The 14,216-nt window shown below is 49.1% G+C and overlaps 1 protein-coding gene across 1 annotated transcript in view; it reads left to right on the forward strand.

The window, feature by feature from the left end:
- The first annotated feature begins 4,141 nt into the window (after positions 1–4,141).
- ERC2 (ELKS/RAB6-interacting/CAST family member 2) overlaps positions 4,142–14,216 on the forward strand; it is a 763,082-nt gene continuing 753,007 nt past the window's right edge. The window contains exon 1 of the mRNA XM_075550919.1: positions 4,142–4,882. Coding sequence (XP_075407034.1) covers positions 4,229–4,882 — 654 coding nt within the window. The 5' untranslated portion in view covers positions 4,142–4,228. The remainder of the gene's footprint in view (positions 4,883–14,216) is intronic.

Below are 14,216 nucleotides of genomic sequence, written 5' to 3' on the forward strand. Positions count from 1 at the left end.
TTAGGCAGCTCTGCTGACCTTGGCCAGACTTGCTCACATGGCTTGTGGTTGGTTGCCTTTCAGTTGGCGCAGTATGGCTCTGTTTGATGTTTTCAAATTCCCACAGGCTAGGTTGAACATGTTCTCATTGCTAAGGCAGAGAGAGCAGGAGAGGAAGCCCCCAAACACTATTTCAGGACTCTACTTCATATTTGTTAGCGCCTTGCTAACAAAGCAGATGTGTTAGGCTGGGTTGACTAGAGAAACAAATGCAGACACACATTATGTTTAAGAAAGTTTTATACTCCCCCAATGTAAGAACACTTTGTTCTATTAAACTGGCATTCCATGATGCTCCCCTTCCCGACATGATTGCTGAAGACAAATGTGTACATAAGCAAATGTGGTAAGAAAGCTGATGGTGCTAGGCTATCAAAAGATATAACCTCTGGGGTCTTAAAGGCTTTATGGTAAACAAGCAGCCATCTAGCTCAGAAGCCCACATGGAAGAAGTACACCAGCCTGTGTCATCAGGAGGTGTCGAAGGAATCAGGTATCAGGCATCAAAAAAGCAAAAATCATATCATTGTGAATGAGGGGGAGTGTGGAGTAGGGACTCAAAGCCCACCTGTAGACAACTGGACATCCCCTTACGAAGGGTCATAGGGAGGAGAGGAGCCAGTCGGGGTGCAGTGTAGCAATGAGGAAACATGGAACTTTCCTCTAGTTCTTAAATGCTTCCTCTCCACCAATATCATGATCCCAGTTCTACCTTACAAATCCGGCTAGACCAGAGGATGTACACTGGTACAGATAGGAACTGGAAACACAGGGAATCCAGGACAGATGAACCCTTTAGGACCTCTGGTGAGAGTGGCGACACTGGAGGGTGGAGGGAAGGTGGGGCAGAAAGGGGGAACCGATTACAAGGATCTACATATAACCCTCTCCCTAGGGGATGGCCAACAGAAAAGTGGGTGAAGGGAGATGTTGGACAGTGTAAGACATGACAAAATAATAATAATTTATAAATTATCAAGGGTTCATGAGGGAGGAGGGCCGGGGCGGGACAGGATAAATGAGGAGCTGATACTAAGGGCTCAAGTATAAAGCAAATGTTTTGAGAATGATGAGGGCAACAAATATACGAATGTGCTTGACACAATGGATGGATGTATGGATTGCGATGAGTTGTACAAGCCCCTAATAAAATGATTTTTTTTAAAAGAAAGAGCTTTATGTCAAGAAGGAGTTATATATCAAGAAAACATCCCAGCCCAGTCCAACTGAAGGCTCTAAGCCGGATTCTAGTCCACAAGTCCCTCTTCAGACTCTCGAAGCCACATGCAGTGATGCAGAATGCAGGAAGATCGTGGACCAGTGGGTGCAGAGTTCCATGAATCCAATGGCGGTGGTCACAGGTCCAGAGCTCTGGCAGGTCCCAGAGTGACTCCTCCACAGAAAGGTGAAGGTGGAGAGAGTGAGGGAGGTTCTCAGGGTCTTCCTTATGAGAAGGCCACGTCCAAAAGCAGGCACCACCAGGCTGTGATCTGACTGACAGCTTAAACTCCATCCCTACACTGTGATATAGCTTCAAGGTGACATCAAATGATGGAACTGCCCCAGCAGATCACACGACTGAACTCAAAGCCCAGGTGGAAGGCCATCCTCAAGGTCGTGGATGCGGGAAGGGGTAAATAATTGGGCCCTTACTGCAGTCAGTCTGCTCTAGCAGAGGTAACTGACCTGGGTGGGATAGATGTCGCTTCAGCTCCTGATGGAGCCAGTGTGTGGACTGATGGCGCCTGGAGCGGTCTCTTCCCAGGCTGGCTGGGCTTTGCTCTGTGCTAGCTCAGGGTTCAGGAAGGCCTTTTTGCAAAATGGGATCCCAGGGCTCCAACAGGAAGGCAAGTAATTCTAGTTGAAAACACTCACTTTCTACTTGTTCCAGCTAAGCTCTTGGTAGGTCTTTTTGGATCAATGTGTGTCACCTAAGAAACCCTGGTGGAACAGCAAGCTAAGCATTGGACTGCCAATTCCAGGACTGGCTGTTCAAGCCCACCTGCCGCTCTGTGTGAGAAAGACGAGGCTGTCTGCACCACAGACCTATGGCCATCAGCTCAGTGCTGACTAGAGGGCAGTACCGGGCTCAGTTTGAGGGCAGCAAGGGCCAGGCGGGCGTTCGTTCTTTCGCTGAGTCAGAACGGGTTTGACAGTGCTAACACCAACAGCATGGAGGGGAGACAGGACGATCGTGATAATTGGATAATGTGCTCAGGACATTCCGCTAGTCAGCATGGAAGTCGAGACCTGAGCCTCGCTTCCCCTCTTACAGGCCTTTCCTTTAGGCCTCTGTTATTGCCTCAAAGCTAAAGGCAAAGAAAGAACACTGTAGACACCCAAGAAGAGCAGGAGGCCACCTGGCACCTTCATAAAGGAATTTGGGTCTTTGCCAACCCCCACACAGGGCTTATTAAGTCCAATCTGATGCATAGCCATCCTGTGTGGGGTTTTGTAGGCAGTGAAGCTTTATGGGAGAAGTCAGCCTCATTTTTCTCCCACGCAGCAACTTGGGCCTTTCCATTAAAAGGACCCGCATAACCCTGGAACCCAGCTCCCCATGAACCACTGTGCCCGAGGGACCAGGAGGGGATGCTTCCACTCCTCCTCTGTGGGGGTTATATGACCAGGGACATGCACATAGGCTACTCGAGTTAGTTTATTGTGCCAACCTGCCTGAAAAACACATGTGGGGTTAATTGAAGGGCGGTGGGATAAATGGCTCGGTGAGCCTCACCTTTCTAGTTCTCGTGTCTCTTGCTTTCTGATGGTTGGGCCAAGGTGCAGCTGCCTTAGCCAGTTCCCTGCTTCAGCTGGCAAGGCTCACTTCCTGCAAGACATCCCTGAGAAGTCACATGGACCGACCCCGATGCAGCCCTGGGTGCTGGAGCACCCATGTAGAGACCCCTGCCAGTGCTGAGATGCTTACACATTCACTGACTCGGCTTTCCTCCTGCAGTCGGCATCATTGTGTCGAAGATGAAGGACTTTGTGGATTGGTGTCGGACATATATATGGGTTAATGTTGGACTTGTGGCTTGGGCAGCACTGGGTTGGGATGTTTTCTTATTGCACCCTTACCGTTTATATAAAACTCCCTCTTATACATGTGTTTCTGTGAATTTGTTTCTCTAAAGTACCTAGACTGACACACTATGAGTCCCCCGAGCCATTGCTATACAGGTGTGAAGTTTTTCGTGTGACTGCTAAGGCCAGTTAAAGTGAAGAAGCCCCAGAAGGTTGCCTTCGTGTGGATGTGTGTGGAAGGCATCTTGGGTACCTAAGGCTGCCTTGACAGGAATGTTCCTAGTGGGTAAAGGACAGAGAGGCACTTCCCACAGTTCAGGAGGCTGTACGTCTGAGCTCACTGTGGGTGCTAGGGGAGGTTGTTCATGATCTAGTTCAGCCTTACTGTGCCAGCTTTATTCCTAGGAGGTTGCCTGCCCCAGGAGCCTGTGCAAGCCCGTCTCCCCTGAGGCCATGTGCCTCTGTGTCCAGTGTAGGAGTTGAGATGGCTGAGTTACCTGTTTTTCTATTTTTAGCTTAAACATGGCTAATAAGGATCCATCCACGTGATGGATTAGAGCTACCATGGGTGCAGGAAGGGGATGTGACAAATACATGTGTGCCAAGTTTCTGACCTCCCAGGGAACAGGGGCAATGTCTTCTCCAAGTCCCTGTCTCGTCACTTGTGTATTGGGGGTGGGGTGGGCCACGCCCCCTCAAGATGAATTAGTTGTGCAGCTAGGGTTTCCGTGACAGTGACTCCACAGTGTAGTCTCTGGAGCTCCAGATTCTTAGTTTGTGCAAACCAGAATGCTGAGCTCCGTTTTCCTAACGAGAAGGGAGCATCTCATGTCCCTGAGTATGCATGAAGGCTTAGGGGGTGTTGGGGATTTGCAGAATCTCTCCACACCATAGGTATAATGTGGGAGCTGCTTTTCTTTCTAAGGGTGATGTACCTACCTGCCTACATCTTAAAACACTAGCCATTATCGTCAGAGTTCTGAAGCAGCGTGTTCTGAATTATCGCCCTTCCTGTTTTGCAGATCTCTGATTGGAGTCCTTCCCGGGTACAAACTATGCACAGAAGGCAGTGAGCACTGTGGCCCCCAGTGGAACGATTGACTTCCTCTCCCACCGAGGACAGCGTTTCTTCTCTTCTGCGGCACCTGGTAACAGAAGGAAGATGTACGGCAGCGCCAGAGCCCTCGGTAACCTGGAAGGCAGCCCTTCCAGGTCGCCTCGCTTGCCAAGGTCCCCTCGGCTGGGCCACCGAAGAACCAGCAGTGGGGGAGGGGGAGGGACGGGCAAGACGCTGTCCATGGAAAATATCCAGTCCCTGAACGCGGCCTATGCCACGTCGGGACCTATGTATCTGAGCGACCACGAGGGCGTGGCCTCCACGGCGTATCCCAAGGGCACCATGACCCTGGGGAGGGCCACGAACCGAGCCGTGTACGGAGGCCGCGTGACCGCCATGGGGAGCAGTCCCAACATTGCGTCTGCCGGGCTGTCCCACACAGACGTCCTTTCCTACACAGACCAGCACGGGGGTCTGACCTCCTCCCACCACCACCACCACCAGGCCCCCTCCGTGCTGAGGCAGGTGCGGGACAGCAGCGTGTTGGATTTCCACGCGCAGCTCAGGGAGCTCCAGCGGGAGAACGAGCTCCTCCGCAAAGAGCTGGACATCAAGGACAGTAAGTTGGGCTCGTCCATGAACAGCATCAAGACCTTCTGGAGCCCCGAGCTCAAGAAGGAGAGGGTGCTGAGGAAGGAGGAGGCCGCCCGGATGTCGGTCCTCAAGGAGCAGATGAGAGTGTCCCATGAGGAGAATCAGGTAGGTGATGCGTCGCCTCTGGGCTTCGGCCTCCGCCCCTCCCCGAGAGGCTGGAGCGGTGCAGAGGGGAGGTCGGCAGCGAGGACGCGGTCCCGGTGTCTGACATGGGCGCTAGAGGAAGCAAGGAAGTATGAAGTGATAGCTTGTGATTTTCCCTTTTTCTAAAAGGTGCCCCCAAACCCCGTGGACCCTGCAGAGGATGGGGGAGTAGCTGCTCACTGCCTAACGGGTGTCTGCCAACCGGTTAACTTTGTTTTCTTTCTCCAGTCCTGGCAGCAGGGGTTCAGAGGTCCGTACCTCTGAATAGAAGAGGATGGTTACTTTGGGCAAGACTAGGCACTTTCACCGCACATGTGACCAGTGAATGGATTGGGTGTGGAAGCTCCAGCAGAACCACTTCCTTCTGCTGCTGGACCCCATGGAGTTTGTTTCCTTGGGAGCAAACTGAGCAGTATCAAGTTGCATTGTGTAGAACAGGTTTGTGTATTTTGCCTGGCCAATCTCAGCCTGGTCATTTCTGCCTCCGCTCACTCAATATGAACGAAACACCGGCTTGGTGCCAAGCACATTCTTGCTGTTCCTTTCTCTGCCCTCCCCACTGTAGCAGGTGTTGCTTTCTGACTGTCTAGCTGATGGTCCCATTCCCGTTTGAAAGGCCTCGGGCCATGCACATTACCTTCAGGACAAAGTGGGCATCCATGGATGAGTCTACAAGCACCTTCCATGGAAGGCCTGCGTCAGCTTTCCAGCCTCATCCTGGAGGACCTCTGCCTCTCCTGGGCTGCCAACAGCACTCCTTGTGACGGCTCCGTGCTGTGACGTGACTGTTCTGGTGCCTTCCGTCAGAGGCCTGCTTAGCAGCCGGACCCTCCTCCCCCTGGTTTCCTGCCAGTCACAGCTGGTTCCTGTTTTCAAATCCTACCTGCTCGGAGACTGTTGAGACACTGCATTGTCCAAAGGGAAGTGAGAGTCAGACATACCTTCCGTCCATCCCAGTTTCCGTCCTTCTTGCCGGTTAGGGACGTGCGAACGGAAGGGAAGTACGCAGTGCTGAGCCATCTGCCTGACACATCCCAGGTACCACTTAGTGTCTTCGAGATAGATAGGGGTCACTCTAATGTGGACTGCACTGGAGTCTCAGAAACCCACAGGGGCTCAGTATTGGCCCAAGAGCGGCGCGTTTGGGGAAGTGACTCTCTGATCCTTGGCCTTGCTCTAAGGAAGCATTCTGTCTTTCTTGGGGTCACCTGGGGACCCTCCATCTGTTTTCCTATCATCCTTTGGCTTCCAAGTGTCCACGGGAGCACTGGGATCTGTGTGTAGAATCTGCTCCTTGCTCCTCCTTGTAAGCTGGGGACGCTGCCACCGCATCCCTTTGCTCTCTGACGGAGCAGTGCTGGGTTTCCCGTGTGGACATGTGGACGGTGGTTGGAACAGAAAGTTGTCCTTCTCTCCCACAGCCAATGAACGCTCTTCCCTGTTGTCTGCTTTCTTTCTAACGTGGCTGGTTCACTAAACCCTTACAAACCTGTCACTGCAGCGTGTCATTCTCTCCTTCCGTGGAAATGTTTGGAAGACAGGTAAAGCAGTTTAGGAATGATACACACAGCATGGACATTTTGAAAGTGATTCTCTAAAACCATATTACTTCAAATTTGTGCTCTTCATCCTTATGATGTTTTGATTACAGGTCTCTAATCATAGGTGCGCTTTGTCAGAAAAGTACCTGATGAATCAAGCCAGGTGTCTTACGTGTCACAACGATCTAATGTAAATCGAGGGGAAAACACATTGTGGTGATTTCTAATGACACACAAAATCCTTTTGTTCTTTCTGAGAATATTTCAAAGGGCTTGTGCATTGCATTAGAGCCCGCTTGGTTGAGAGCTGAGTAAGACCCCAAATTGCCCTGGACCATGTTGTTCTCTTGGAAGCCTTGAAGGCTCGAGGGGCCCCGGGGCCCAGCGCTGTTCTTTTTGGGACCCTCCTGTGACCACCAGGTGTCTTGGACAGCATGGGTGATGCATAGTCAAGTGACATGTGACCCTGTGAAAGCCCCACGAATGCTAATCTGTGTGCTAAGTGGAAGCAAAGTACATTTAATTCCTCTCCAAGGTTACAACACAGTTAAGGCACAGAGAATGCAGGACAGATGAACCCCTCAGGACCAGTGGTGAGAGTGGAGGGAAGGTAGGGTAGAAAGAGGGAACCGATTATAAGGATCTACATTTAACCCCCTCCCTGGGGGGCGGACAACAGAAAAGTGGGTGAAGGGAGACATTGGACAGTGTAAGGTATGACACAATAATAATAATAATTTATAAATTATCAAGGTTTCATGAGGAAGGGGGTAGGGAGGGAGGGGGAAATGAGGAGCTGATACAAAGAGCTCAAGTAGAAAGCAAATACTTTGAGAATGATGATGGCAACAAATGTATGAATGTGCTTGAAACATGGATGGATGGATGGATTGTGATAAGAGTTGTACAAGCCCCGCAATAAAATTATTTTTAAAAAAGTAAAGTCAAAAGAAGCACTGAAAATTTGAAATGTCAGTTTGACTTGTGTTGTAATGCATCACAACGAACCAAAGTTCAGATTCACAGAAAGCAAGTCATGCTGAAATAACCGACCACTGCTTCTTCACGCCCAAGGAGCAGGAGTACCTGATGTTAGCATCTCCCTCGGGGCTATTTGAGTGTCTCTTGGTCGGGATAGTTTCTGCAGCATCCACAGCTCTTAAATATTTGTGGCTCGACAATCAGGGGGTTGTTTCTTGCTTAAGGAAGGTCTGAAGCCGGTCAGCTCGGTCTCCAGAGAAGCTTTGCTCCACGAAGCGACTCAAGCATCGAGGCTTCCTGCAGGTTGACATGTGACTTCACAGGGACAACGGCAGGGAAGAGTCTGGAGACGACATCTCGGCTCTTCAGTTCCGTGGACTGAAAGTGTCCAACGGGATGGGACATGTAGTCTTATCTTCATTCCAGGGAAAAAAAGGCAAAACAGATGATGGGCGAACACTAGAGAGTTCCACCATGAGGCTTTCTGTTTGCCAAGAAGTGGGATTAGGTCAAATAACATGAATTCGTGTTTGGGAACAGCTGTCATTCTTCCCCCTCGGCACAGCCACTGCTGCCAGCAGACGTCTCCTGAGGCTCCCTAGCAGCCTTGACATTAGAGCTTTGCACACAGCACTGCCTTCAGTCTGCATCTCAGCCGTCTGGGAAGACTAGGGATTTCTGCAGTTTAAGAGCAGGTGCAAATGTAGAGAGGATAAGCACCTTGCCAACGCTCATCACTGGCAAGACAGACCTTGGTTTAGGCCAGGGCAAAGCCTAAGATCTTCTTCCCTTGCCCCTGGAAGGGCTATTTTATCAGGGAAGCCAGTAGGCCCCCACAAGCCAAGATCAGATACGTCATTGGACCAGGGCAACTCTTCTCCTCAGCCAGCAGCCAGGTGTCTCTCCAGTCCTCCACCTCCCAGCCTCCTAGTTCCTGGGCCTCTGTCTCCATGCACCTGGAAGCCAGCCCACAGTTCTGCCTCCTGATTCCAGGGTCTCAGAGCCCCTCCTCTGTTTAGTCTCAGGGTCTCCTTGCCTTGGCCTGGGGTGCCTCTGCTCCGGGCCTCGCCACTTCAGACAGAAATATCCGATGTCCCCTGGCAGTTCTCGTGGGCTTCCTCAGAGCCTAACATCTCGTTTGTTTCAGCACTCTTGTTGGCTGTGCTTCACATGTCCTGCAATTCAATAGTCCAATCACATCAAGAAGAGCTGTACACTCATCACCATAGTCAGTTTGAGAACATGCCTTCTTTCTTGTTCTCATCCTTATTAGCCCCCCATTTTCCCCAAACTACCACACCCCCAAGGAAACATTTCATCCATTTACTGTCTCTACAGATTCGTCTGTCCTGGATGTCGCATACAGAAAGAATATTAAAAACAAAAACTAACAAGAATAGCCAAGTAAAACAGATAAAAACCTCAGTAGAAAAGAAAGCAGAAAATAATATTAAAAACTGGAACACATTTAAATGGATCATAAGGGAGATCACATGATGGGGTGCTAACTTTTAACCTATCTGCATCTGTGACAATCCACATCTCAGTGCACTCTGCAGACTAGCAGGGTGATGCACATCCCTGGCCCATGACCAGAGGGGCGTAATCCACATCCCAGTGCACTCTGCAGGCTAGCAGGGTGATGCACATCACTGGCCCATGACCAGAGGGGTGTAATCCACATGTATTTCCCCTTCACTTTTTTTAAATACATGGAAACAGCTTTAAACTGGGTCAAAAGAGAGAGCAGATGATATTACATTTTGACCTACCCACGTCTGCCGTAATCAACTTTACAATGCTCTGTGTCTTATCCCAAGGCCTCTCACACCTCTCAATGCTCGTCAGAGGGCATTCCCCAGAGGTTCAATCTACGTGGGGACCCTGTAACTGGATGTTGGGCTTCCACTGTCATCCATAACCTTCCACTGTCAATATAGCCCATCCAGGTGTTCACAGGGTAACCTCTGATGCCATTTCCTCTTTAGATTTAGGTTCCATTATTTACAATCCTTGGACCCCACGGGCTGGTGTGCTTCTTCCTTGTGGACTTGGTTGATGCTTCACTTAGATGGCTGCTTGTTTGAAAACAAGCCTTTAAGACCCCAGACACAATTCTTTCTGATAGCTGGGCCCCATCTAGTTTCTTGTTCACAGTTGACTGTAGCGCCCATATCTTCAGTGATCCCTTCATGACGGGCGAGTATCAAGCTGGACCATGTCATAAGAACTAATAGTTCTTAGATTGGGGCTAGAATTAAGTGCAACCCAAAACCTATTCTTGTATCTAGGGTTTACATGTATACCTGTTCACCTTAGGTACTTCATTGTCATTTTATGTTAGAGAGCATTATCATCCATTCCACTGGGGTATCACTTTCACTGCCATCAGCCAAATGCTGACTCATAGCAATCCTGCACGGCAGGAAGAACTGGCCCTGGGAGTCTCAGAGCCTGTAATCATCCCAAGAGTAGAAAGCTTAATCTTTCCCCTGCAGAACTGGCTGGTGGTTTCAAACTGCTGACCTTGGGTTAGCAGCCAAATGTATAACCACCACACACTGATAAAGTCATTACTTTAGCCAGTGATACAGGATTTAAAACACTGTTGAGAAAGGGAAATTCTATGAATAGAGGCCAGCTATGAGCTGCAATGCATGAGTGGTTGTGTGGCACAGATTAAACTCTTAAGCGACTGGACACTGTTGACTCAAACATTGGGGTTGGTCATAGGGCGGCTCTTCCAATAACATTCGTTCATAACAGCAGGGCCACGCCTACCAGCTTCATGCATGTCCTAACGAGGCAGGGAGGGCATTAAGATACTAAGTAGATGGTAGTTCCAGACACCACTCATCGGGCCCCTCAAGGCGAGGGATTCGAACCGAATCCAGTGTCCATCAGTTCTCTGTCCTTGAGTCATCTGCTGCGACCACAGGTCAGTGGGGGTAAAGCCAGTTCCCTTAGTGGGTTTTCCATATTAAGTCCTGCTGGTGTGGCCTGTGGAGTATGCCTTGTGCCGCAAAAGAACAAACTTTAAAGTCCCGGGAGACTATATAGAGCACAGGGACCGGGTCTCCAAGGGCTGCATAGGTCAAAAGCGTCCAAAAACTAGGTCAAAAGCGTCCAATCAGGAGCTTAGCACAAAATGCCTAAGGTCTCGCCTGTTATGCTTATTGCCTTTTGAGAGGATCACTGTGTTCTGGATAGAATCTTAGCATAAAAGGAAGTCATACTTTGTATAAAGAATGCGAACTTTTGGTCGATGATTTAGAATGTGATTGAGGTTTGGGAAATGTTGATGGCAACATAGGTACAAGTGTGCCTAATACTATTGAACGATGGATTGTTGTAAGATTTGTAAGAGCCCCCCCCCCAATAAAGTGATTAATAAAAATAAAATAAAATCCATTACCATAAAGACAGGGATTTAGTTTAAGTAGGAGTTTTCTTCTTAGTGTATTCCAGCTTAGATTCTGAGCACCCTGTTGCAGAAGGCTCTGGGTGACTGGAAGTTTCAAACCTGCTTGCAGGGTCCTCAAGCAGATGAAGCCGCCAGGGAATTCCTTCTGATCATTGAGCAAGGACTGGATTGCCCTCCGGCAGAATTCACAGGAACGGCGGATCACCTCCCACTCTCCAGCCAGCCCAGGGAGGGACAGTCTTTTGGGGGCTTACCTACGTGTCCTGGCTGGAGATCACTGTCCTGGGGACAGTACAGAAGATTGACTTGTCAGGAGTCCTGCCCACACTGCCTTGGTGAAGGGCCCTGGACAAATCTTGTAAGTTCTTCTATCTAATATAATGTAGAGGTCCCAATCATGGCCCTGGTTCTGATTCTGTAGTCCCACCTGTAAGTGTGATGTATTGATCTGCCACCAGTGATGAATTTGTGGCAGTTAATTGCCTTTGTCCCTTGCCTTATTAAACTAGTGTCCTGCCTGTATCCTCAGATGCCATTATGGCCTGTGTTAATGGCCTCCTTCATTCAGATGAGGTGTTGATGGCTCTGTGTTGTCCTGGTCCCCTTGAAGACTCAATAAATGCTCTTCTTAAACATTGAGATTGGGACCCTCTTCTACCCTAAGATATTAGGAATCTACCATTCCTAGCAATGGGTTTTGTGCTGTCAAGGGTTTACAAGTGGAGCATGACACAGGCAATCGGAGTATATGTCATCATTTATCCAACTTCGTCTTTCAGACGAAAGACTATGGGAAAAAATTTTTAAATCATTTTATTGGGGGCTCATACAACTCTTATCACAATCCATCCATCCATCCATCCATCCATCCATCCATCCATCCATCCATCCATCCATCTATCCACACATCCATCCACCCACACATCCATCCATCCATCCACCCATCCATCCACCCATCCATCCATCCATCCATCCATCCATCCATCCATCCATCCATCCATCCATCCACCCATTGTGTCAAGCACATTCGTACATTTGTTTCCCTCATCATTCTCAAATGTTTGCTTTCTACTTGAGCCCTTGGTATCAGCTCCTCATTTCTCCCTCCCTCCCAAGACCCTCCCTCATGAACCTTTGATCATTTATAAATTATTTTTATTTTGTGATATCTTACACTGTCCGACGTCTCCCTTCAACTACTTTTCTGTTGTCCTCCCCCCAGAGAGGAAGTTATGTAGATCTCTGTAACTGGCTCCCCCTTCCCACCCCTCATCCCTCCACCCTCCCTGTTTCACCACTCTCAGCACTGGTCCTGAAGGGAACATCTCTCCTGGATCCCGTGTTTCCAGTTCCTATCTGTACTAGTGTACCTCCTCTGGTCTAGCCAGATTTGTAAAGTAGAATTAGGATCATGATAGTGTGGGGGGAGGAAGCATTTAGGAACTTGAGGAAAGTTGTATGTTTCATCAGAGCTATACTGCACCCTGACTGGCTCGTCTCCTCCCCATAACCCTTCTGTAAGGGGATGTCCAGTTGCCCAATCTGCACTCCCCACCTCATTCACAATTATTTAATTTTTTTGTTCTTTGATGCCTGATATCTCATCCTTTTGACACCTCGTGATCACATAGGCGGTGTGCTTCTTCCATGTGGGCTTTGTTGCTTCTGAGCTAGATGGCTGCTTGTTTGCCTTCTAGTCTTTAAGACTAGATTATATCTTTTGATAGCTGGGCACCATCAGCTTTCTTCACCACATTTGCTTATGCACACATTTGTCTTCAGCGATCATATTGGGGAGGCGAGCACACAATGATATGATGTTTTTGTTCTTTGATGTCTGATCCCTTCAACACCTCATGATCACACAGGCTGGTGTGCTTCTTTGACTATGGGAAATTTTTAATGAAACAAATTTTAAGAAAATATTTTATGAAAAACAAATTTTTGGAATCATTTTATGGGAGCAATTACAGAAAGAATGCAAATGAGGTATGGTGCCCTTGATTGTTCTGTCTTTCCAAAAAGCAGATTGCGTCCGCACATCCAGTCCCACCAGGAGATAGTGCGGTTATGAGGGTTTGCTGACCTAAACATAAATCTTCTCGACCGGTTCAAACTATACGATGTGAAGGGAAACAGAAAGCAGATCCACCTTGGACAGAGGTGAGAAGACATCAGCCGCTGTCCAATAGGATCTCCACGGTTCCGTGCACTGGATGCTCTCTAGTGCAGGGGCCTCACCCCCAGCACACAGTGGTACAGGAGCACTTCCCCTCCGTGATTTCATGGCAGTGGAGTTTAAAGTGCACATGATCTGGTAAAGGGAACAATGCAGCTTTGGCTCATGTATATTGGTCATTTTATCAGAGGCACTTGTCCCTGGAACAGGACATCAGACCCGGTGAAGCAGAAGGTCGGTGAAAGAGAGGAAGACCCTCGAGGAGATGGATGGTCACCGTGGCTGCAGCCAGGGGCTCAGACCTGCCAATGACTGTGAAGATGGTGCAGGACTGGGCAGTGTGCACTGTGCCGTACACAGAGTCACTGTGAGGCGGAGGCAGCACCTAATGACAAAAACCCATGTCTCAGGGAAGGTGTGCAGAAACCTGCTTGTGTTAGAGCAGCGGTTCTCAACCTTCCTAAGGCCGTGACCCTTTCATACACTTCCTCATGTGGTGGTGACTCCCCAACCATGACATTATTTCATTGCTACTTCATCACTGTAATCTTGCTACTGTGATGGATCAGGCGACCCCTGTGAAAGGGTCCTTCAACCCCCAAGGGGTCACGATTCACAGGTTGAGAACCGCTGTCCTAGAGGACATACAGGGTTGTTTGGAACCTTCAAGTCCATGGTAAGCCGGCTGGAACCATACCCCGATTTCTGGGTGGGTGGGTGGGTTGTATGTTGATCATTGCGCTTAGTTCCCCTTTTCTATCCCTTCTCTCCCCTCCTTCCCCTACTCTCATGGCATCATTACTCTCATTATTAGTCCCGAGGGGTTTATCTGTCCTGTATTCTGTGTGTCGAGAGCTCTTATCTGTACCGGTGTACATGCTCTGGTCTAGTGGATTTGTAAGGTAGAACTGGGGTCATAATATTGGGGGGATAGAGGAAGCATTAAAGAACTAGAGCAGTGGCTCTTCAGCCTTCCTAATGCCACGGCCCTTTAATACAGTTCATCATGTTGTGGTGACCCCCCCAACCATAAAATTATTTTTGTTGCTACTTCATAACTGTAATTTTGCTACTGTGATGAATCAGGTGACCCCTGTGAAAGGGTCGTTCTACTCCCAAAGGGGTCGTGACCCACAGGTTGAGAACTGCTAAACTAGAGGAATGTTGTTC

The sequence above is a fragment of the Tenrec ecaudatus genome, chromosome 5, assembly GCF_050624435.1.
Source record: "Tenrec ecaudatus isolate mTenEca1 chromosome 5, mTenEca1.hap1, whole genome shotgun sequence".
In the NCBI taxonomy this organism is placed as follows: domain Eukaryota; kingdom Metazoa; phylum Chordata; class Mammalia; order Afrosoricida; family Tenrecidae; genus Tenrec; species Tenrec ecaudatus.